At 40.1% G+C, this 26974-nt stretch overlaps 2 protein-coding genes across 2 annotated transcripts in view; both read left to right on the forward strand.

Annotated features, from left to right (window-relative positions):
- The first annotated feature begins 7781 nt into the window (after window positions 1-7781).
- Window positions 7782-11385, forward strand: LOC109464555. Its single transcript, XM_019761559.1, has 4 exons — window positions 7782-7824; window positions 8161-8520; window positions 8575-9003; window positions 11378-11385. The coding sequence occupies exons 1-4, from the start codon at window positions 7782-7784 to the stop codon at window positions 11383-11385; spliced, it is 840 nt and encodes a 279-aa protein (XP_019617118.1).
- A 5802-nt stretch (window positions 11386-17187) lies between these two features.
- The window catches only part of LOC109464556 (neo-calmodulin-like), a 32252-nt gene continuing 22465 nt past the window's right edge, over window positions 17188-26974 (forward strand). The window contains exon 1 of the mRNA XM_019761560.1: window positions 17188-17196. Coding sequence (XP_019617119.1) covers window positions 17188-17196 — 9 coding nt within the window. The remainder of the gene's footprint in view (window positions 17197-26974) is intronic.

A 26974-nucleotide genomic window follows, 5' to 3' on the forward strand; every position in this document is an offset into this window, starting at 1 on the left:
TGGGTCGCGCATGGACCCTCTCTAGCCTGCCTGGCCAATTTGATACTCTAGTTTTGAGACCCTATGATCTGCTTGGAGATTACTTGCAATGGCCCCATGCCCAAGCAATTCCAATCCTATCCCAACACATTGATATCTGTAAGGAAAAAATGTGGTCCGTTGACGACGGAAATGGTTGCTTTTTCCGTAACGTGTAGGCTGGCTCTAGCTATTTGTAGTGTACCAGAAATAAAGGGACTCATCACTCACGTAGCTTGTGTTGGGGCTATTTCAAATGCCTCAAGTATGAAATGGTAACAAATTGTTCTAAGAAATGGCAGTAAATATTAGACAAATTTTCTCATTCAGAATTTATTTTTTGTTTTGCTGCCCTAAATGCCCTCCCCCCAAATATAACAATCCAATAATATTTTTCTGAATGAAAATGTGGCAGGGTTGTTATTTTGTGTTCTCTGCTTGAAAAGATATAACAATTACAAATCATAGAACCATCATGAATTCATCGATTAGACTATTCAAAAGCAGCGACATTGAATATGCAGGTAGAACACATTTTAGTAAATACCGTTCCCCGTAAAGAGTCGACGTTTTAGAGCCTACAGAATTCTGTTTAGAGCTCTATCTAATAATAAAAACATAAGTACGCCAGCTCACCAAACTGAACCACTCTGTCCGCCGTGACAAAGGATGCAGCAGTAACCAAAAACAGGACAACGGTACCAAGTCCTGTAGTCGCCATTTTAGTACTTCCCCGCTCTTCCTTTTGTGACCTAACAGCAACTGTACTCTATCAGCGACTCGTGACATCAAAAATTGTGACCCACCCTGTAGTTGTTTTCCAGCCTTCACCTCTCCCAACAATGACCATTTATCACACACATGTAGGTGAGCTAATTACATTATAGCTCCATTCAATGTGCGTCACCATTCTAATAAAGTAATGGGAGCCAACTCAGGTCAAACAACAAGACCAATGAAGTCTATGATGCGGGTAGATGAGGTATTTGAATATTTGATGACACCAATCATGTTTAATATAATGGCGAGGTGGCTATTTACAGGGTCGCCCTGTAAATAGTGCAAACAGAAATCCTTATTCACAGGGTCACTATGGCCTTGTTCATATGAAACCACCCGAACCGCGATTCGGGTAACTCGTATTCCTCACATCTGGTCCACGTGCCATACATTCCTTCCAAACCGTGCCCGATCACGATTCTCCGAAACTGCATTCATTGATTGTTGTTTGATAAAAACACGCAAGGTAGCGTGTTATCAATGTCAGAGGTCAACTTAAAAATTAGTATCAGATATAATTTTACTACAGATTACGTTATTTTAAACTTAGTAAACTTAGACCCTTTAAACATAGACAAACTTGATACTGCTATGATTAATTTTAAGTCAGACATTAAAGCTGCAACCTATCTATAAAAGTTGTATGCGTCACTACTTGCTGCCAGTATGCATTTTAGGGCAAGAACCAAATAACAGCATTGGAAAGGAAAACAAATACAAAAAAATATAATCCCTTTAGAAGTTAATAATACTGGGTCATCTCTTCACTGGGATTTTACCAGTACAATATACTTCTGAAATGGACCAAGTAAAAGTAACATTTATATCTGTTAAATTCTTTCTTGAAATCACTCCTTGCCCCTTTCACTCCTTGCAAATACCCGCAATGCATTCCCCACACATGGCAGAAGGTGTGCTCTCCACAACATTATCTTCAACCACAATGGAAAAGAAAATAAGGTGTTAAGATTTGACATTATACCAATCAGGCATGTCCTATTGTGTTTTCTCACTTGTTGAGGACAGCCTAAGAAAGATTGTTTTCTTGTGGTATTTACATAAATGTATTCGTATTAAAAGGCAGGAAAACTGGACTTGTGCGTCTAATGCTGCCAAAAAACAGTCACAGACTGAACACAAAATCTTGGTTACACAGCTGGTTCAGATATCTTTATAGATAACACTGTTGTTTATTTACGCAAACACATTAACTAGCAGGTAGATGTGTGCTTCTCATATGGTCTGTCTCCACAGTGCCCCACTAGGGGAAACAACTGTTTATGCTTTGGTCCCAATTGGAAAGAGTGGCCCTGCAGGGTAGTTGCCGGGTTGTTTTTCGGCACTTTCAGGCGTGACCCCTACGTGGCCCCGCGGGACACCCTGTGGCTACTTGGCTATTTTTCTGTCCGGCCGGGACCCGAGAATAATTTAGTTGTTACTTAAATTCTACCCGGGCCCAGGTGACAGAAAGACGCCGTGACCTAACTGTGGGAACACCGAGAGGCATTCCTCCGGTTGCCGGCAGTTCACTGGGACAAATTTGTTACGTTACAGACAGCCGGGGACCGGCCGGGACAACATCCCCCCGACGGGCACCGGCGCAATTGGGACAAAAGCATAACCAAGGATCCAACACAGCTATTGCTGCTATTTGCACCCTGTGAATAAGGATTCCTGTACACTATTTTAGCTTGGTTAGAATTTACGTCACGATTATGAATGTTAACGTTATTCAAATAGCCAGTTTCAGACAATTATCTCCACCATGTGACTAATCTTGGGTTGTTTGTCACGCGCCATTGCGGATCAGCTACCGAAGGAGAACACACCCTACAAGAACAACAGCAACCTGTGCCAGAGGTATTCTGCCAGAAAGTGCCAGTTGAAGCTATTTTGACTGGTTGAAAAGGTATGATGGCATGAGTCTGCTAGTGGACAATAAGTGGAGCAAAATTTGTTGTGTAGACAGTTTGTTATGGCTTAATCCTATCTAGACCGGGGGGGGGGGGCAAAAGTGCTCGCACCAATTTTAATGTCTTACAGCGTCTGAACTGCTTGTGTTAGAAGCACCAAACATGGTGACTTTTCCTAAAATATTGTTAGCAACAATTTTGTATCAGTGGAATACGAGAATAATTTTTGTGTTGCGATGGCAACGGGTTTCTCACAAGGCATTTTTTGCTAAATGTAGTAATTTTCGTTTCAACAATAGAATTTTATGACGTCACCGGTGTTGCTATGGGCAACATAAGTCTTAGTACACTCTAATATTCTATCATTAACACTTTTGGTTAAGTTGTGTTGTATACCAAGTTTTTAGGGAATGACCTATCTAGACGGTATATAAATGTCAGAGAATCCCGGCTCTTGGAACGTTTTCACCATCTGCTTAAGCTAAGGTCCCAATTACGCCGGTGCCCGTCGGGGATGTAGCCCCGGCTGGCCCCGGCCGGGTTCAGGAGTCGAGCGGGCATCGGCTGTCGTGGTCACAATTAAAAGTTTCCTTCAGTAGCATCTTGTTAGAAATTTTGTCACCCTCTTTAGTCGGTATCCGGCAGGCACCCGGCAGGTACCCGGCAGATTCTCTGACGATGTCTTGTATTGACCTATACGTAATGCAGAATTCACGTATTTGTTGTGATCATTTGATCTGTAAGGTCACCCATTTTACCCGGGTTTACGAAGTACACACCTTTATTCTGTTCATCTGGTCTGTGACGTAAGAAATGTGTCCCGGTGGAATGCCGGCAACCGGAGGGGTACCTCTCAGTGTTCTCACGATGAGGTCACGGCGTCTTTTTGTCAGCGGGGCCCGGGTAGAATTTAACTCAGAATTAAATTCTTATCGGGGCCCCGACGGGCCAAAAAACAGCCCGGTAGCCGCAGGGTGCCCCGCGGGGCCACGTCGGGGTCCCGTGTTAAAAAACAGCCCGGGAACTACCCGCCAGGGCCCCTTTTCCCAATTGGGACCTTAGCTTTAGGCGAGTTTATTTCATGTGTTATACCCAAGGCACCAATTTTGCCAGAACTAGAAGTTTCAGATTGATCATGACATTTTCTTCCGTCTATCTAAAGTTTTAAGGATTTCTTTTTTTTTTATCTCCTTCACTTTTCTGCCATATCTGAAAAGCTTTAAACAATGAACGTATGACACCTGTACAATTGCAGCATTCAGAGTAGAGTGGCCAATAATGGTACTTGTCCTATAACAACTTTAATGATATTTTTGAAAGAGAGGAATATTTTAAAGAGAGGTGTTACATTCGGCTGATTTTGTTTGGAAGTTTAAATGCTAGAAAACAAAAGAAATCAATTTTGATATCGGGTTGTAATACAACAGACATTCCATTTCGTTGCATGATAGAAAACGTAGGATGATAGTCAGTATGAAGATGAATCCTACACAAAAACAGCTACTGTAAGGGCCACTGGCCATGATCATATCAGAAAAGGCCATGATTGCAGCATTCAGAGAAGAGTGGCCAGTAATTGTACTTTGGTTGTCCTATAAAGACTGTTTGTAATGATATTTTAGAAATAGAGGAATATTTTAAAGAGAAGTATTACATTCAACTGATTTTGTTTGGGAGGTACCGGTTAAAAGTGAGAGAAAGAGAAATAAATTTTGATATCATCAATTAAAATAGCCAACTCGAGACAATCAACAAATAAACTATATCACTATGGTCCCAATGATGTAGAGCCGTTTGTTGGCCAGTAATGGTACTTTGGTTGTCCTATAAAGACTCTAATAATATTTTAGAAATAGAGGAATATTTTAAAGAGAGGTGTTACATTCGGCTGATTTTGTTTGGGAAGGTTAAAGGCTAGAAAACAAAAGAAAGCAATTTTGATATCATCAATATTCAAACAGCCAGCTCGAGGCAATCAACAAATAAACTATATCACTATGGTCCCAATAATGTAGAGCTGTTTGTTATAACAACAGTGGGGCCTGTTGTATTTCAAAATGACGTATTCACATGGAACTGTCCTCGGTTTGCAATACAACAGACATTCCATTTCGTTGCATGATAGGAAACGTAGGATGATAGTCAGTATGAAGATAAATCCTACACACAAAAAACAGCTACTGTAAGGGCCAGTGTCCATGATCAGACAGGGCGATTGCAGCATTCAGAGTGGCCAGTAATGGTACTTTGGTTGTCCTAGCTATAAAGACTGTTTGTAATGGATATTTTAGAAATAGAGGAATACTTTATAGAGAAGTGTTATATTCGGCTAATTTTGTTCTTTGGAAGGTTAAAGGCTAGAAAGCAAGAGAAAGAAATTTTGATATCATCAATATTCAAACAGCCAACTCGAGACAATCAACAAATAAACTATATCACTTTGGTCCCAGTAATGTAGAGCTGTTTGTTATAACAACAGTGGGGCCTGTTGAGTTCCAAAATGACGTATTCACATGGAATGGTCCTCGGTTTGTAGTACAACAGACATTCCATTTCGTTGCATGATAAGAAACGTAGGATGATAGCCAGTATGAAGATAAATCCTACACACAAAAAACAGCTACTGTAAGGGCCAGTGACCATGATCAGACAGGGCAATTGCAGCATTCAGAGAAGAGTGACCAGTAATGGTACTTTGGTTGTCCTATAAAGACTGTTTGTAATGATATTTTAGAAATAGAGGAATATTTTAAAGAGAGGTGTTACATTCGGCTGATTATGTTTGGGAGGTTTAAAGGCTAGAAAACAAAAGAAAGCAATTTTGATATCATCAATATTCAAACAGCCAGCTCGAGGCAATCAACAAATAAACTATATCACTATAGTCCCAATAATGTAGAGCTGTTTGTTATAACAACAGTGGGGCCTGTTGTATTTCAAAATGACGTATTCACATGGAATGGTCTTTGGTAATACAACAGAAAGTTCATTTCTTTGCATTCCAATTCATGGCATGGCTGGACCACGATTTGGAATATTCCATAACTTGACAGAAAACACTGTCAAGCATCTAGAGTCCTATGTAAATTGGCCCTAAAGCCTCGGTCACAACCCGCCGTTCGTGCATTTTGTCCGCACGTTTTATTGGGAGGCCACGTCTGCTACGTTTTTCTGAAAATGTGGGGAAGGAGCGGGGTATAACAGTGTGGTCTGTATGCCACGTCTAGCCTTGAACGATTGCGTGCATCGTTCGTTGAGCAAGCGGTAAGTGAGTTGTACGTGCTTACAACGCACGATATCTGTGCGATTGCAACTTTACCGTAAGGAAGCCGTACTCACACGTGCCGTACGCACCGTACGTAAGAGTACTGTACGTACGGGGCACGCGCGTCACCCGTACTCGCACGTACGGGTGGTGAACTTGCATAATTTGCATTTAATAATGCACAACTCTCTCAGCTATCTACATACCAAAAAATGATGAAAATACGATGTTCCTATCTGGCTTTAAATGTTTTTACCAGAAACTAACCTGCAGTTCCAGAACAAGCTGCTAGGGAAACCAAACTTACACCAATTATTTCTGACAGGATAAGCTATCTGTCACCAAAAAAATCAAGACCATAGCATGTTCATGACAAAAAATACGAAAACCGGAAGGTCATCCAACAGGAGGCCCATATTCAACCTTGACCAGCATACCAAATATCATTACAAATCCATAAAGGCGTTATGAAGTTATGCTGACTACATGGAGTTAAAAAAAAAACATCCCAGACCTAAAAAGCACGCCTTGCCAGCTCCTCTCAAGCACGTATATGTCACGTGGCAGTCCTATATGGATAGCAGCGCTGGCAGACAAGGGGACATCAAGCACGGTCACGCAAGACTCCAATAGATGCCCCGAATCATTGATTTTTCAGCCATTTTAATTAAGTTTTTTGTTCTTTGACCTTTCAATGGAATCAATTTAGCAGGAGAGCAAAAAATAAACAAGGAATTTGAGACTAACCTCACCAAAATTCCCCGTTGGATTATGCTTATGCTTATATTTAAGAGGCATTTCTTCTTTAAAATTTGAGTTTGGAAACACATTGTTTCAGTCGCCTTACTGAGGACTTGTTTTCTTTTTTCGTTCTATTTAGGTATCAGGACTCCATGGGAAGAAAGCTGCGACACTTGTTGATTTTCCTGCTCATCATCCTGAAGGAGGTTGACTTTAGCTTCAACGTACGTTGTTTCCGTGCACCTTCATATAGCAACAAGAACCTCACTAGCATCCCTAAATTCCTCCGAATTCCGTACAATTACCAATGCCTTGATCTAGGAAGTAACCTTATCACAAATGTAACGAACCAAGAGCTACCACCTTATCATAATGTAAGATGGTTGCACCTGCCGAGCAACCAGATAACAGTGATTCAGTCTGGTACATTTGCAAATCTAAGCCAGCTACAAGTTTTGGATTTGAGCTACAACCGGATAACAATGCTTCATCATGATACATTTTCAGGTCTATCTCAGTTAAAACGTTTGTATCTGTCGTACAACCAGATAAAAAAGATTCAGTCTGGTGCATTTTCAACCTTACCGAGGCTACTTGAATTATATCTGGACGGAAACCGTATAACAGAGATTCAATCTCGTGCGTTTGCAAATCTATCCCAGCTAGGGAGGTTGCATCTGTCGAAAAACCAGATAAAAACAATTCAGTCTGGTGTATTTATGAATCTACCCAAGCTACGGTCTTTGGACCTGTCAAGCAACCAGATAACTACCATTCATACTAATGTATTTGCAAATCTGCCCCTATTCCAATGTTTCCAATTAAAGAAACGCAGGCTTTGTCCCGCTCCCTTGTTCTTCTCATTTGACGCTCCTGGACCAATAAATTATTTTATGAACATTAATCTTGATGGGAACCCCTGGCAGTGTGACTGCAGAATGGAACCCTTTAGGCTAATTTTTTTATTAAAAGACCAGATAAATTGTATTCAACCCGCTAAAGTTCAGGGAAAGAAGCTTACAGATGTTAAGCCTGAAGAATTATTGGTATGTGAACAGCCAACCATGTCAACACTGGCTCCTGATATCCAAGTACCTACAGGGCAGGGTCAGTCTCAGGCCATTATCAAATACAACACACACACCACAGCTACTGTAATGGCCAGTGGTCACGATCAGACAGGGCAGGGTCAGTCTCAGGCCATTATTGAATACAACACACGCACCACAGGTACTGTAATGTCCAGTGGTCATGATCAGACAGGGCAGTCTCAGGTCACCACTGAATCCATCACAAACACCATAGCTACTGTAACATTTAATATCCAAGTAACCTCTCACAATTCGCACTATCACTGGTACTTTAGATCCAATGCTGTCCCAACTGCAAACCCTGCAGACAAAACAAAAACAACACTAACTTCACCCATTGCAATTACTCCAGACAAACCAGAAACTGCCCCCAAAGCCCCCCTACCTGTTCTCCTTGGCTCAGTCTGTGGTTCAGTAGCTGGTCTGATTGTCCTGATTGGTGCCATCACTCTTATAGTGTGGTGCAAAGGGAAGACCAGACATCCTCCTTTAGGGCGGAATCCCTATGTTGTTGGTAGCAACACTATTACATCAAGTTCTATCATAGGTACTGATCATGATCAGACAGGACAGGGCCAGTCCCAGGCTAACATTCAATCTCTGAATGCCGGAAATTTATCCCGTGGCAAAGTGCTAGCTGCCTTAAAGCCAAATACTATGTATGCGGGTGTGGAAGCAACACCAAGGGACCCAACTTCCACAGAAACAACCAGTGCTCCAAATCAGATAGAGCAGGGTCACCCTGAATCCACAACCAACACAACAGCTATTGTAATGGCCAGTGTTGATTATACAGGACAGGGTCAGTCTCGGGCCGTTAATGAATGCAACACACACACTACAGCTACCGTAGTGGCCAGTGGTCATGATCAGACAGGGCAGGGTCATTCTCAGACCAACACTGAATCCAGCACAAACACCACAGCTACTGTAATGGCCAGTGGTCATGATCAGACAGGGCAGGGTCAGTCTCAGGCCAACACTGAATCCTTGGATGCTAGAAATGCATCTTACGGCACAGGGCCGACTGACTCGCAGTTAAATTCTCTGTACAAAACTACTACTATTATGACGAGTGGCCATGATCAGACAGGACAGGGTCAGTCTCAGACTATCACTGAATCATGGGACGCTAGACATCTATTTTATGGCACAGGGCCTGTTGCATCACAGCTGAATTCTCTGTATAAAACAGGTACTGGAATGGCCAGTGGTCAAAATCAGACAGGACAGGGCCAGTCTCAGGCCAACACTGATTCGTTGGAAAGCATAAATCTAGCTTATGGCACAAGCCCAGCTGAATTCTCTGTACAAAACTGTTATGACCAGTGGTCATAATCAGACAGGACAGGGTCAGTTCCTGACCGACACGTAATTTCTTGGACGCTAGAAATCCATTTAATGGCACTAGACAGACTTCCTCTCAGCTAAGTTCGCTTTACAAAACTACAACTGTAATGACCAGTAGTCATGCTCAGACAGGACAGGATCAGTCTCATGCCAGCACTGATTCATTGGATCTTATGGTACAAGCCTAACTGTTTCTCAATTGAATTCTCTGTACAAAACTACTACTGTTATGACCAGTAGTCATGCTCAGACAGTACATGATCAGTCTCATGCCAACAATGATTCATTGGATCTTATGGTACAAACCTACACAACTACTACTGTTATGAACAGTGGTCATAATCAGACAGGGCAGGGTCAGTCTCTGGCCTACACGTAATGTCTTGGATGTTAGAAATCCATTTTATGGCACTGGACAGACTTCCTTGCAAGTTCTCTGTACCAAAATACCACTGTAATGGCCAATGGTCATGATAAGACAGGACAGGATCAGTCTCATGCCAACACTGATTCATTGGGTGCTATAAATCTCTTATGTCACAAGCCCAACTGTTTCTTAGTTGAATTATCTGTACAAAACTACTACTGTTATGACCAGTAGTCATAATCAGACAGGACATGATTAGTCTCATGCCAACACTGATTCTTTGGATCTTATGGTGCAAGCCTAATTGTTACTTAGTTGAATTACTGTGTACAAAAATATAAAACTACTACTGTTATGACCAGAATGTAAGAAATTATAATGTACCTATTAGTAAATAGTTGAGTAAGTTTTGAAGACTTCAAATTCAAATATGTTGCTCTAGTATAATGTAATCTGGTAATGGCAGTGGATACAACATTAAATTGATATTAAGAAGCAGAAACATATAATATGTAAAAGTAAATATCATGATTAAATTCACATTTCCACATTAACCCTCAACAGTACACCTTCCCGGACTGATTAATCTGTACACCTGGGGTCCGCGCGGACCCCAGAACAGTTTTTTGCTCATTTTTAGAAATTATCAACATGCTACCAGCTCAATTGTTTTGCAAACTGATGTGGGAACCTCTGTGTCCACATTACATCCAAAAATCATACATTTTGAACTTTTTCTTTTTTTGGTGAAGAAAAGAAGACAAGAAGAAATACCCAATTTTTAAACCCATTTCAGACTGAAGGGGCTTTTTAGGCCCAACTTTGATCTCAGATAGCGGCTAAACGGCTTGCGCTAGAAGTATCAAATTTGGAGACCTTTCCTAAAACGTCTCTGGAAAAAAGTTCATATTAGTTTAATACTAGTAAGTTGATGTTTTTTTGTGTTGCCATGGCAACGGGTTTCTAGCAGGCAGTTTTTTTGAAAATAGAAGTAATTTTGGTTTAAACATAAAAATTTTCTGAGTTCTATATTAAATTACACTTCTTTTCCAACATTAATTACATCTTACATAATTAAATATAAGTTAAATTTTTTAATATGCATAGAATATGCTAATTTAATGACGTCATTGGTCAAAATCCAATATGGCGGACTATATTATTAGCTCTGACATCATATGACGTCATAATTACACCAAAGTTATTAAAATTTAATTCTATTACTACACCATTCTCTGAAAACTTGGTAGACATACGATGAGTGCATAAAAACATATAAAAACGGAAATAAGGTAATGTATAAGAACGCCAGTGTATCCATTATGATCGAAAGCCGGCTGGGGTCCGCGCGGACCCCAACAGAAAATCAGATATAATTTTTTTTACAAATGGTAGAAACGGAGTTTTCTGCACTGTATTGAGAGACAACTTTGTGGGTGACAATTACCTAAAATTTCAGAAAAAAATCTTTAGAAACAAAAAAGATATTACAGAATATATAGTGCTGGGGTCCGCGCGGACCCCAGGTGTACTGTTTAGGGTTAATGCCAATGTTATGTTAGACAGAGAGTGAGAAATAAAATGATAATTGGTCTTTTAGTTGGTCATTGCCCATGCTTAATTTTTCCAGGAACCTGAATGCTAAAAAATACACTAGTAGTATATAGAAGAATCACTTCACTTGGCTAAAAATTAGTATGCCCGAATGATCTTTTTCATAGTCATTAATGGAAAACCAAACCAAACTTAATTGCACGGCAATTGTAGCAGGTACAATAGATTGAAACTTGTACATACACAGAAACTGAACTAATGTTCTTTTGTTTTAATGTCAATTTGAAAATTTTTCCAGGAATCTAAATGTCAAAAAATACACTAGTAGTATATAGAAGAATCACTTCACTAAGGTGAAAATGAGTATGCCAGAATGATATTTTTCATAGTCATTAATGGAAATCAAAAACAAAACTTGATTGCACGACAATTGTAGCAGGTACAATAGACTGAAACTTGTACATACACAGAAATTGAAGCAATATCTTTTAGATGAGTCAATTTGAAATTTTTTCCAGAAACCTAAATGTTAAAAAATTCCCTAATAGTATATAGACGAATCACTTCACTAAGGTAAAAATGAGTATGTCAGAATGATATTTTTCATAGTCATTAAAGGAAAACCAACCCAAACTTAATTGCACGACAATTGTAGCAGGTACAATAGATTAAAACTTGTACATACGCAGAAATTGAACTAATATCTTTTAGATGAGTCAATTTGAAAATTTTTCCAGAAACCTAAATGTTAAAAAATACACTAGTAGTATATAGAAAAATCACTTTACTAAGGTGAAAATGAGTATGCCCGAATGATCGTTTTCATAGTCATTATGGAAAACCAAACCAAACTTAATTGCACGACAATTGTAGCAGGTACAATAGATTGAAACTTGTACATACGCAGAAATTGAAGTAATATCTTTTAGATGAGTCAATTTGAAAATTTTTCCAGGAATCTAAATATCAAAAAATACACTAGTAGTATATATAAAAATCACAAGGTGAAAATGAGTATGTCAGAATATCTTTTTCATAGTCATTAACGTAAAAACCAAGCCAAACTTTTGCACGACAATTGTAGCAGGTACAATAGATTGAAACTTGTACATATGCAGAAATTGAACTAATATCTTTTAGATGAGTCAATTTGAAAATTAAAATCTGTGGCTTGCTAAATGTAATCAAGCTTCACCTGTACATGTACATCAACTTGCAATTGTTGCTGAATGTAAAATTACATGCAATCAGATAAAAAACGATCACCATGTAAGGCCACACCGACTTAATCTCATGGAAGACATCCTCTAAAGAGACCCAAACTAGTGCACGCGAGCGAATGGAAGAAAAATTCCAGGAAAAATGAACATGCTGGCCTGTTGCAGCATATGTGATTCGTCACTGTACTGAATTCTTGAGTTCTGTAGAGTGTAGTCACTGTAGTCACTGCCGGCTTCATACTGTCATTAGCTTCGATGGACTATGGAGGATGGATACCCGGACCAGAGCCTCCTAGGAGGTGATTTTTTAGACCATATTTTTAGACCAGGCGAAAATCAATGCGCGCGAGGATGGATGCCATCCATAAAATTAAACCAGTGTGGTATGAGACAAGTAGATTTGACAATGGAATGCCTGGGATTTGAAAAATGTACTAGAAATCAACTGCAGTTATTCTACACAGACGAACTTGAATGTAAAATCACATGTATGTCAATGACATGCTTCGTCTTAAGTTTTATTTCACTGTATGTATCGAGCTTAAGTGAATACATCGTTCTAGTTTACCTTGAATGGTGAATGTCTTTTTGACTCTCTCTTTCTCACATATCCACACGCAAATCACACCAATACCTCTGTGAGGTAAGTGAGGTATATGTATCTGTATCAGTGTAGCCGGTATAACCGCCCGTCGGCGTAACACACCGGATATACTGGTATATGTAATCACCTTAAGCAAACTCCTTTAGCAGCCAGACCAACTCCCCGCTCATATATTATCATATGTCTATTTGGCCAACTTCTAATGCTACTAGACGCTTTCTGAAGCCTGGTAGAGAATAAAATCATGCCCCTGTGTCTTCCAGGCTGCCTGATTAAATCACAATCCTGGGGACAACAACAAAAATTATGAAAGATGCAATAAAATGCTTCATGTATGTACTAGTACAATAGCATGGTGTTGTGCTGTAATGCAATGGCTCCCCCTGGCGTAACGCACACACATTGCAAGCTGAAATGGATGCTGAACAATAAGCTTCTAATTGTGCTCCTACCATCCTATTTCTAAGAAGACAACATAACAAACATAATTGTACATCTAGCTATAGCCTGCGGAATGCCCACTTGATGTACCCTTTTAGCAGATGTAAGTGTATTTGGGCCGGCCTACGGTTCTAGAGAGACTTGTTATCAGTATGTAAATATTTTTCACATGTACAGAGCTAGAGTGCTGGTCTGTCATCAACCTCAAAACATTGACAATTCTCTTGTTACTTTCAAAAACTCTTTTCTTCAGTTCTAGTCTGTAACAAGTCTTTTAACACTCAATTCTGTAATTAGTTTGTGCCCGAGATCAATTTTTTAGTTACAGTAGAGAGCTGATATTTCTTCGATTAATTGTCTAGATCCAGTAGAAAGATGTTTTTTTACAATACTAAAGTGTGAAATTATGGAAACGGGCTCTGTATGTATACAGTTACACAATCTGCATTCTTGTACAAATGGTATTTTTGCTCTCCTGTATTCAAATAAAAAAAAATTACGCAGATGAAATTGATTTTTTAGAGCGCATACTGACCTGTGTCAGTCACCCTGACCCCTCATAAATATAAGCATGACCTCTACGTTGATCCACATTTGTTTTACGATCAGCGTTATCGGGTTCAATGATCAGGTTAAACCCTAACGATGTATTCGCCGAATGACTAATGGAAAGCAAAGTGAAAAAGGATGATGATTGTAGATTAAGCCATTAAAATGTGATTTCACTTAGAAATGACTAACATGTAACTGACAATCATCACTTTTGTCGATACTTGGTTCTATTATATAAGCTATATGCTATTATATGTTATCATTGATTGTTGTTTACTTTTTATTGTTGATAAAATTCTTTATGTATAACGTGTCTTTGTACATGTTATTACCTTTACCAATAAGGATAATAATATATATGTAACGTTGCGTCCTTCTCTCTCTCTCTCTGTGTGTGTGTAAACTATAACTCGTTAAGGCTTAAAATAGATATTGATATCTAGAAAGTAGGTACAACATGTAGTAGGACTTGACATTTATAAATAGTTAAATTTTTGGGGGCCCTGGTGGTTTGTGTTAATGTTTTGTTTGTCTGTGTCTAACACGTGCGAATAAACATAAACACATATGAGCAACTGCACGATTCTGAACTGCACTAAAATGCCAGGACAATAATAAAGAAGGATATGACAGAAAGTCGGACGTGATAAGTCCCTATAATGCTTGCAATCCTTATAAATCACCACTGCTCTGCTGTGATTTAAAAATCCATATCAGTGATGAAGACGCACCTGTTCCCATTTTCCCCACTGGAGAACGAACTCATGACCTTGTCAGGAAAATAATCCCCATAGATCCTAACATCAGATCAATAACCAATAAGGCTAGGCTGAATCCCGTGTCCTGATTTACTCCCACACCACAGGCGTGAAGAACCTATTCATTATTTGTCAGCTTCGATTGACAATGATATAGTCATTATCGAAGAACGGGCTACGTAGCATGTCAGCAGAACGTACTGCACCTGCGTAAACCCGTAATGTATATGTATTGTGCATAGCTCTTCGGCAGTTTCATTTGCATATAAGGTAGTATTGTGTGCATGGCGTATTTAAGGTAAACATCTCGTAGTTTTGAAATGCTGTGGCGAAAAAATATCGTCTGCAACAGGCAAAATTATAATACAACGTTGACCAAAGATCCAACGAAAACCATGAAAAATCTGGTCTACGATAGGAGCATTCCGTAACACGTACGCACTGCAATATTCATATTGCTAAATGCAACTAGGCAAACCTTTCATCTAAAACATATATGTTCTTTTATCCCTACTATAACTAAAAAGCTACGAAAAGTTGAATTTATCTGATGATAGTTTAATTTGTATCTGAATATCATGTATATATACACCTTATTGTAATTTTACACCCCCTTGTATTTGTAGTTTTCACTGGATCCATGGATTATGTTTCAAATATGTTACGTATTATGTTACGTACAACTTTCAAAGTTTGACAAAGGGCTTTTTGAAATACTTTTCTAAGCCACTGTTCTCTGTTGTTCATGGCAGTGCCTTCAGTTTGACTGATACATGTAGTTGCGGTCACGAGTTTTGTCATCATCGGAGACCCTTTCATTCCTTTACATCGAGCGGTTCCCTGCCTGATAAGCCGGTAATGAGGTGACACATATCGGGTAAACTTCTTTCATGGCAACGTTAGTACAGGACAAATGGCGTATTTCACACACATTAAGGATGGCTCACCAGTGACCCTAGCACCCAAGCCCAAGCCAATGCACTTATCGATGGTCTACTGAAAACATGTCCCCTATTCACCAACGTAATAATCTGATGGTCTTTTCTTAGAAACTAGCGTGGCAATAGCATCTATTTGGGTGATTCAGAGGCGCATGGCACAGAGGGGGCCTGTGGATAGGCAGTAAGGATGGCTCGTCAGTGACCCTATCACCCAAGCCCAAGCCAATGCACTTATATCAATGGTTATACTGAAAACATAAGGATGGCTCGCCAGTGACCCAAGCGCCCTTTCCCATAGAATGCACTTATCAGTGGTCTACTGAAAACATGTCCACCTATTCACGAACGTAATAATCTATGTGATCGGGGAGCAAAGATGGTCTTTCCTTAGAAACTAGCGTGGCAATAGCATCCATTTGGGTGATTCAGAGGCGCATGGCACAGAGGAGGCCTGTGGATAAGGGTAGATAAATACAGCATCCATATTTGCGACCCCGCTACTGTGTAAGATTAGGTCAAGTAAAGTGGTGCTCTTATAGGACGATCTTACTGAAAGCAGTTTGATAAGTTGTAGTTTGAAGGCGGTGCATATGGTTATATCAGTGGCAAGTTTTTTTTCTGCGTGTGGGTCGCTCAGAGATAGTTGAAAGTTTCAACGATCGCTTGGTGTCACTGGAACTAGGTGCCACTTGTTTACTGTGCACTGAAGCTAGGTGTTACTGGTTTACTGTGCACTGAAGCTAGATGTTACTGGTTCTCAGTGCACATAAGCTAGGTGTTACTGGTTCACTGTGCACTGAAGCTAGGTGTCACTGGTTCACTGTGCACTGAAGCTAGCTGTTACTTAGTTACTGGTTCACTGTGCACTGAAGCTAGGTGTTACTGGTGCACTGAAGCTAGGTGTTACTCGTTCACTTTGCAGTTCATACCTGTTCACTGTGCACTGAAGCTAGGTGTTACTGGTTCACTGTGTACTGAAGATAGGTGATACTGGTTCACTGTGCACTGAAGCTAGGTGTCACTGGTTCACTGTGCACTGAAGCTGCGTGTTACTGGTTCACTGTGCACTGAAGCTAGGTGTTACTGGTTCACTGTGTACTGAAGCTAGGTGTTACAGGTTCACTGTGTACTGAAGCTAGGTGTTACTGGTTCACTGTGTACTAAAGCTAGGTGTTACTGGTTCACTGTGCACTAAAGGTAGGTGTTACTGGTTCACTGTGCACTGAAGATAGGTGTTACTGGTTCACTGTGCACTGAAGCTAGGTGTTACTGGTTTACTGTGCACTTAAGCTAGGTGTTCACTGTGCACTGAAGCTAGGTGTTACTGATTCACTGACCACTAAAGCTAGGTGTCACTGCTAGCAATGCGTCAAGCATTTGTGGCATTAAAACATATAGGTATAACAACATCGGGCCCTTGTTAAAATCAGTGGTAGCAAAGGAATTGTCATTTAACGCTATTGAGTTTAGAAAACCGAAGAGAACCTTTTCAGCAAGGGATCTACATGTACGTTATACACACTGTTTGGGCATTATCTTTGTAAATTGTAGTGCAGTGTGAACAGGTCAGCGAAACTTTCTCAGCCAGTGAGATGGCTCAAGTCAGCTTAAGGATATGGATCTAGTGGGTGTCTCGTGATCCATTCACCTGACGTGGCCAGACGTTGCCTTAAGAACGTAATTTCCCGGTACTTAAGAGGCGCCAGTTTCGTCATCCCGGTTGATGAGCGCACTCCCGGGTAGGATAAGATTAGACACAGATGTCTTAATGATACCCTAATGACGGCACTAGGTTACTTGAAAGGCCCTTCGTCTCGAACATGCTGCTTATTACTATGAAAAATGAAGGTATTGCACGGCGGTCTGTCACTACGGCATTCTTTCCCATTGCTATGCGCGTTTGAAAAGGTATCGGGTTACAAGACGCTATTTTGGCCAGTTTTGGACTACCCGTAAAATATTTGAAAATAAACAAATAATATTTAGGGGTAAATTTCGTCAAATTAAAATGAAATTATCGTCTTAACATCCTTTAAATGTTAGCTTTTTATGTTAAATCACTGATTTTTTAAAATTTCGCTCAGAAAGACGATTATTTTCGGGTTTCCGAGCACAAATCACGTCACGTTTTTAGGCAAACATCGTTCAAACCTGGCTACGTATATTACCCCAGATCCCCGATTTTTATATTTTTCGCAGACTAGGAATAAGATTAAAAAATCGTGTTTTAGGGATTTTTTAATTTCTGATTTAAAGTCTAGTTTTTGTCGACATATTGGTGAAAAAATGGCATTTTTTGAAATTTTTCTCACTAAATTACCCATAATTCAAAATTGAGGCCATTTTTCAAAAATCCCTAAAACACGATTTTCGGGACAACTGTTTGACTCTCCATGTTTCCAGGTTTGAACGAGTTTTGGAGACATGTCATATCGCCAGAAAGTGTGCATTGTGTTATTCATACTGGCGTAAAGAATCATTACAGTATTCAAGGTCACTCAAGGATACGACAATAGCTTCGCCACATGTTACATGTCCACCAAAAATGATAGCGGACATGTACTGTCCAGGAAACTGTTTGTATCTATAGAAAAGTGTTGTTTTTTATCTGTTGCAATGCACGGAGGCAGAAAGGCTTGTTTTGCCGCTTTACAGTAAATGACCGCAGGTGACCCCGAAATAGAACGCGGGTTCGATTCGAATTCCCCAGATCGAACACGATCGAACACAGTTCGGGTTCTATGACATGTGGGAACTTTGCAGCCCAGATTTTACCACCGTGTTGGTACATCTTACTGCCTTCATAAAAATGGAAGTATTGTTTTTGGTATGTTTCTGTGTGTTCGTGTGTGTGTCTGTGTTTCAGTGCTGCCCTTAGGTTAGGTTGTAATGCTAGTGGCTTCCCTTGCACAATGAAGAAAGGCATGTAGACAACATGGTAAATGAGAAGAGGACACAATCACATTCATATGAACTCTAACTATTCCATACAGATCTGAGATCTACAACTTCTTATTTTAAAGTATTTGGGTTATCTTGATATACATATTAGCTTATTAATACTTCGAAGCCTTATTGAATCGCCATAATTCTGTATGTATGCATATAACCTAGTTGAAAAGCCTAGAAGATTGTAAAAGATGTTATGCTTGGTAATTGCAAATTAGCATTGGAATGCTTAGCTTGAAAACCCTGCTACCTGTACCTTGTATCTGGTAGATTGAGCATGCAGCCCATGGACACATCGTACATCATACACGTAACGGCACTTAACGTTTTTGACCTTCCTTAGTGTACTAGGATTTAGGTGATTAAATCTCGATACAAATGGAAGTCCTGCAGCTTTTGGAAGAGCTTTATTGGATAACACTCTTGGGAGCTCTTAAGGCTGGTGAAGATATACACCTTCCCATCAGTCATGTTGTAGAGAGCGATGTTCAGAACTAGGAATAATCTATATTGAATCTGCCCACGTGAATCCCCCTTACGCACCTCGCTACCGACTGCGTCAGGTGTTATTACCTTATTTACGACAACGTTGTCACATAAAGCACGGATATGAATGTCTTTCTAGTGTTATAAGATGGCGAGATGAATGACACAGGTTGGCAATGGTATTACAGAGTAACACCATTCCCTCCAACCCAATCATATAAAGGGAGATATCAAGAAGCCGGTTAAAGCTGGTGTACGTGACTAGACATACGAACGACGCTCAACAAGCACGTTAACCGATTTACCACAGACGCTAAGTGTGGGGACGAATGTACACCTGCGTCTTGACCCTTTGGCAAATACGTGAAGAATCTGTACTATTTTTCAAGCGACGTTAGCATGTGTCTTCTGGAACATGCTTGCTGAAACGAAGTCATCTGTCTAAAACCCTGTCTTACTATAAATAGAAGAATATGGCCTCTCGAACACTGTCGAACTCCCCACATGGTTGGGAGTAGGTAGGGAGTAAGGTCAGTTGTAGTTGGCTGGTGTTCGGCCAGGCCGGCTACTGACTGGCCTGGCCTACATCTGGAGTCAGGACATTACAATCATCCCTCAACAAAAACGGGGGGCTCCACAGACTTTCAGCAACCAATTCTCCATCGCTCACTTCACAGGCGTGTCATCTGCGTGAGATCATAACGACGTCACAGAAATCGTGACTCTTTCACTCATTGACAGTAACTCATTTTTAGGGTGGTACAGCCTAGTTTTCTGTGGTGAAAATTACAGTTTAGACTTGCTTCATAAAGAAATGTATCTTTTTATGTTTACCAAAGGAAAACACATTATTTTTGCTCTGTCTCTGTCTCCTTCTTCTTCAAACTCTATTAGGTCAATAACTCGAACCAGACGAATGTCACCATGGTAACTATTGTTGGGTTACATCGTGTTGCAATTTTATAGCGGGAGGGATTTAGACTCCTGTCTGACCATATAAATGGCTGTGTTTGAATCACAGAGCGGACCATACGCGAAGAAAAATACCATGCATTTGCTTTGCAATTTTTACCTTTCTAGTCAAAAATCTGTGTTCACATCAGCATCTCACGAAATGGACAATCTGGACATCAGAGACAGTAGAAACACTGCCCTGTGGATTAACAGTCTCGCGGTGTTTCTCTTGGTTGTGCAGAAAACTGCCCGGCTTTCTGGCGCCATATCGGTCTCCGGTTGACCATCTGGCCTCGACCAGGAGATTACGCTGTCTAGCGTGCATCTCCCCCCGCGAGTTTGACGGTGATGTTGCCTTTGGTTTAAACGCGGGGCAGAAGAATTCAACCTTTGCCTTTTACACAGAGATATTGTCTACTTTGTCATGGAAGACTTATGCTTTAGGAACCTACATTCATTTTGTTTCCCAAGCGTACGTATCATCAATCATCTTGGCAAGTTATCTGGGTGAGTTCAATGGGAGAGTAGGTTAGCAATAACCACAAGCCGTTAAGACTACTACAGGGGTATAGATCATCCCATATACCACATGATTGATGTGAGGAGGGTTCTATGTTGATCTTCATACTCCCGCCTTTTAGCGATGTCAGCAAATTCAAATTCGTACCAGGAAATCGGTCTTGGTTGATTGAACCTGCACGTCTTGTATTGAAAGACATTATATAACGTTTTTTTCACAAAAAAATGAGTGTCTAGTGTAGATCATCCCATACCACATGATTGATGTAACGAAGGTTCTATGTTGATCTTCGTAGTCCCGAGTTTTAGCGATGTCAGCAAATTCACAATCTTGCCAGAATCTAGGAGAACGGTCTTGGTTGATTAAACCTGCACAGATTCCAGACGTATTGTCTGGAAACGGGCGTTATGTAACATTTAAAAAAAATGAGTGTGTAGTGTAGATCATTCCATACCACATGATTGATGTAACAAAGGTTCTATGTTGATCTTCATGGTCCCGAGTTTTAGCGATGTCAGCAAATTCACAATCGTACCTGGAAAGCCGGTATAACCGCCTTTCCGCGTAACACACCAGCTTCGCAGGCACGCGGCGCGGCGGCAGCTGGCTACATTACGCCGATCGACTTGTTACACCTAGCCCTTGAACAACATCTAACTCTAGACATTGTTTTCAGCTATCTATTGACAAGGCCCCTACTGTACTTGGTGACAGTGAGTTCCACTGTGCGAAAGTTCTAGGAAAGAGTGAATTCTTGAACACCTCAATCCTTGGTTGATAACTCTAGTACCTGAAGGCATGACTAGTTCTTGTTCGATCTTCTGGACTGGTATTAGGTACTTAGTAGTTGGTACGTCCACCAGTCGGCGAGGTAAATGAATTATAACCGTCAACCTCCACCGTGAATACCGTTAGTACCCATTACAATTCCGAGCATGGAGTTCCGTGTCTTCTGAGATTCGCTGGCATTTCGAAAATGAAAATAAGCATGACGGGAGCAGCGTTTCCCCGAACCCTTTGCCTGGAGTAATTCGTCCCGCTTGGTCATGAACACAGGAGCACCTGGAGCTAAGTGCGCTGTGCAGAATCGTGATTGGATTACGGTGATTGTTAGTCACCGCCAGGTTCTTTTGTGACTTAAGCCCTTTTCACACATAGCCGAATGCGTACGGCCTTCCGAACACAGACTCGCATTTTTCAAGAACTATCGTAGAGTGGAACTCGTTGCCACCAGGCACAGTTGGAGCATCATCAATCGAAAGCTTTAAACAACTTTTGCAATTGAATGTGCGAAGATTGAGTGTAACAAGTCGTTTGATGTAATATAGCTAGCTGCCGCCGCGCCGCGTGCTTGCGAAGCTGGTCTATTATGCCGAAGGGTGGTTGTACCGGCTATGCTGATACAGATAAAGATACTAGCCGAACTTCCCAACCATCATGGTTATAGGAGTAGATTGGGAGCAAGTTTAACTGGGTTCGGCCAAGTAGGCTACTGTTCGGATGTACCAGCTGAATGTTTCAAAATGCTCAAAACTTCCGGGTGTGGAATGGAGGTTCGGCCATGGTAAAATTTATTAATTTCTGTTTTCTTTTTTTAGGCGTGCCCTGTACATAAAGGGACTAAGACAAACAGTGAAATAAAACGGAACTCAACACATAAGAACAATAGATATATAACTAAGAGTCAATACAGAAACACAAAAGATAAAAACATAATTGGGTGGTGGTTGGCCGGTTTACGGCGCGGCTGGCTGTCAAAGAATAGTCAAATTTGGCTCAAATTCGATTTGATTCGAATTGAAAGGGAGGCGTGGCTTAGATCTGGTCCCCAAGTTCAGCCAACCGTGATTGGCTGATGTTCGAGGGAAAGTACTGGATGTGTGACAGGGGTTTGTTGAAATTAGACAGGCATGCTTGCTTACTAATCTCTTTTGAAGCTTTTCAATGGAACTTCGACTCCCATGCCCGGAGATGAGTTGCTGTACACTACACCACGATAATCCTAGCCGTTTTAGTTTATCTAAATATTGTAGTCTAGAATCTCTACAATGTAGTATTAATGTTTTATGAGATTATTTTTGATATGGAAGTGCATCGGCATCCTGCAATGTAAGCCGATTTCCTGGCATTGATAAACCTATCATCCATCAAGCTTTTCTCAGATAGCCTATTTCTTACCATGAAGTATTATCATTAGGTCCAATAGTGAAGCAGAAGGCATGTGCAGCCTTTAAAACAGTTGGCCTGTCATAGATTTGTTATAGTTACAGAAGATGATAAATTGCATACCCTGCTAAATATTTTTGCTTTGAATTTGAGACTTAGATAGACATCGCGTACGGCTTCTTTCTCTCAAAGTTTTGAAATCAAGAATAAATCTGCATAAAAACTCACAAAATGATAAAACATGCAAAATTACCTACATCAAAGACATTTTTTCATGAGAAAACGTTATGTTTCAATCAATCAATCAATCAAATGATATGACATGGGACATTATGTAACATTTTTGCAGTAAAGTTGAATTATTTCAATTAAAATATAAAGCTTTGTGTGATTGTAATATTTTTTCATATTTCAACATATTGCAATTGTCTCTCTAAAGGGGTGGTGTATGGTTGACTTTGTAAAGAAATGACCATTAAAATGACTTCGTCCTAATGTCACATAATGGACCTTAGTTTAAAAGTAGTATAGGCCCATACCACCTAGAAATCTTATCATAAATTGTACCTGTTACAATCGTTGTGTTAAATTGAACGGAGAGCCTTTGAAATTTGTTACGTCATATGTTTATCTCGGTATTCACATTAATGACAAACTGAGTGACGACGACTGTATTCTTACCCAGATAAGAGGTCTGTATAGCCGTGCAAATACTAGTATACGCAAATTCGCTTATTGTTCTTCATATGTTAAAAAGACGTTGTTTACAGCTCATTGCTCCCAACTTTTTGCTGCACAGTTGTGGGACAGAGCTAGTTCTAGAATTGTATCAAAGTGTCGAGTTGCTTACAATAACTGTCTTCGCATCATAATGTCACTACCCAGATTTTGTAGTGCAAGTGAAATGTTTGTATACAATAGGATTGACACATTTGATGCTACATGGCGTAAACAATGTTACTCATTTATATCCCGTCTATACAAGTCATCAAACAACATTATCCAATCTGTTCTTAAATCTGAAGTGATATTCCGTAGCAGATTCTTTCGCAATAACTGGGCCCGTCTGTACATATAGTTATATTATTATTTTACTGATGTTATTGTGTGTGTATTTTATATGTATGTTGTGTATGGGCGACTAATGCCTGAAATAAAGAAATAAAGAAATAAACTTTGACTTGGCTTTGCCCGTTGCTATCTTACATTGAGCACTGCTCTGCTTCCAACGAAATGCGACGAAATGCAAGGTTAAGGTTGGGACATAAATACACATGATCTGTAGTCGGTATTACGTACTTTATTTATAGGAGTCACGGGGGCAGTACGTCTCAAAGTGCCATTCGGGTTTATGAGACTCCCCAGCCCGGCGTAATACTGCCCTCTTGGCGATAATGATATCATTTCCCAGCGACGCACGTTCGTCTTAAGCCTGGGGAATTTGTTTCCCACGCTAGAAGGTAGATTCGACGTCGTCATACATACAGGTATCGTTTTTAGGAAAACACATTCGGAATAAGTTTGCAGAGAGGAAGTTAACATTGTAAAATGTTTAAAGTTAAAACTTTTGATCCAACACAAAGAAATCTCTCACCTAGAGCTTTCGACCAGTCACTCTGGTCTTCCTCAGTAGACTGACCCAGTGAAGCTTGTCACGTGGCTTGTTTGAAGTGTGACGTCAACACTGGTTCAAAGGTATCTGGTAGACGATGTCGGGGCCCGTCGCGGTTCAATGAAGGTAAAATGTTGAACTTTATTACATCACAATTTGGTACACAGAGATCAAATTTCCAACGATCACTGTCAGCATTTATCAGGATAATTAATGACCAATCACTTTAGAACTTTTCGTTACTCTTGCGAGATTAAGTTTTGAAGTGAATGGTCATTCATTATCCTGATGAAGGCGACAGTGGTCATTGGAAATTTGATCTCTGTGTACCCATTGTGTTGGATATGATTACTACCAACACAGATGAGCTTTCATAAGAAAGTTAACGTTTTGGAGAAGGTAGTTTAAGAAAGAAAAATGGCAACACTGGAACATTAAATTGTTAAACCTTCGAATGATTAATGAAATAACGATTGTGAATAGTCGTAATTTCAATCGCAGATTCCCACATTTTAATCCAACTTTCTGTTTCTTCAATTAGTTATCAGAAAAAGAAGATTCAGTTATAACAATAATGGCATTAATTGCATATTTAGACCCTACATGACCAAGCACACCTGATAACTAAAAATAACTTATTACGTATATAATGGGGGGGGGGGATAATTACTTTATTATATCTACATAGCGTCTATATAACATACCTAAGGGAATCTGTTAATCTTTTTCTGTTCAAATATCTGTTTCTATGCAGTTATCAGAGTAAGAATAAGAATATTCAGTTATAGTACGCAGAAGACAATGAAAAGTGACAGTCTAAACTTTCTGCCAGTCTAAGTTTTGAAATCGATGAGTCTACGCTAGCTACCATTAAACATTTAAGGGCATGCGACCCTTAGGAGCGCCACAGCGTCTCTTACGATAAATAACGAATAACTGAAAATACATCAAAGTCTTTACCGATGCAAACCCTCTGGGCATTTCTTGTGGCGTTATACAGTAGTCTATATATTTTGGGTATCAAATGTGTCTCTAAACTACGAATGATGCATGCAATCTTACGGTGCAACTTGCAAGGAACTTACATAATATTTCGTCTGATGTTCTCTTGAATTATGCCTAATATTCTTTGCTTGAAGACCAGGGTTAGTTCTTTACCGATGCAAACTCTTTGGTATATACTTTTTGTCGCTACCACCACCAACATAATATAAAAAGCAAACGATCTTCCACCATCAACCTCTGCTTGAAGAGTTAGCTAGTCCATGCATTGATAATTATTGGCTGAATCCCAAACAGGATATAGCGTCATTTATATTGGTCTCACTGAACCAGACGGGCGTTCACTGGGCTGGTCGATAGTGGCTATTTTTGGAACACTGTTCTTTGTTCTTCTTTTTGGGCATTGCCGATTCCAGGCAGGTCCCTCTTTTCAAGTGTGAATAATTTATAAATGGAAGCAAGAAGAAAAAACAACCGCAATGCAGACAACGAAGATTCGTCAGAGAAGTTGTACGCAGTGTGACTTAAGCCTGGTGCATCCCAAGATAATGCATCTTGTTACAGGGTAATAAAATTATCATTAACTGTCCGTCGAAAAGAAAATGTATCGTTATCAGTGGTAGAGGGAAGAGGCTTATATTGCTTTATTACATAAAGTACGTGACGCCGGATTATGTTAAACTTTAAAAGCAATGATATACATACACAATTATCGATAGTTATAACTTACAAATACTTCTAAAGTAGACTTTAAAGACATTTTGGATGTTAGACTTGATGGAATAAGATCAAATTGCACTACCTACACTCCCACATACGTTCTTATCCATTTGTTTACGAATGAATACTATTTAATTCAATTATGCTATGAATGTAGCAACATGCGGTCTTTGTTAATGATGATTTGGCTTTGTGCTTGAAGTTGTATCTATAAAATTTTGGGAGAAGCATTTAGACAGTGATTTACATAAAAGCGCTATATTTTCAGAGTTTGACAAAGAGGGACAAGAATGTAATTGTTTTGGTTAAGACACCGAACGTCTGATTAAATATGGATGTCCCTACCAAGGACTCCGACCGGATCCCAAATGATCCATCTCAATAAATAAAATATAACCTACTCAAACAAGAGAAATTGCAAGACGCCGTCCCACCAAGAAAAAATCGATACATTTGCCGATAATGGCGTTGCCAATAACAACGCCAACAACACAGTCTTAATGGGGTGTCTTGTTGAAACCTTTGACCTGTACCGCTATTGGCGTGTGTGTATGTGATTCAACACACCTACAGAGCAGAACACCCTCCTAAATGGAAATGTTGATGTGGACGTTACGTTTGATATAGCGTGAAGGTACACTTTGGCCTTGGCTGGACCGGCGTGTAATAGGATAGAGGGGAGGTATTGATTGACCGTCGCTCCCTCTGTTGTACCGGGTATCAAACGCTTAGTACGCCGCTGGAAGCAGACAGACCGGGCGGTAGGTGATCGCACCCGCGCAGCAGCTTTGAATGCCAGGGGAGGAATCCGTCGACACTAAAGGTACGGCGATATGTTGGAACTATTTATGGTGATTTTTTATCCCACTGAACGGTGTTATCATATCAGAATATGTCTTTATGCCTGTCATGCTGGATCTATTGTAAACAATTGGTGTATAGAGGGAGGGCGTGATACTAAAGGTACGAC

Source organism: Branchiostoma belcheri, unplaced genomic scaffold (genome assembly GCF_001625305.1).
Source record: "Branchiostoma belcheri isolate BF01 breed outbred unplaced genomic scaffold, Haploidv18h27 scaffold14, whole genome shotgun sequence".
Lineage (NCBI taxonomy): Eukaryota > Metazoa > Chordata > Leptocardii > Amphioxiformes > Branchiostomatidae > Branchiostoma > Branchiostoma belcheri.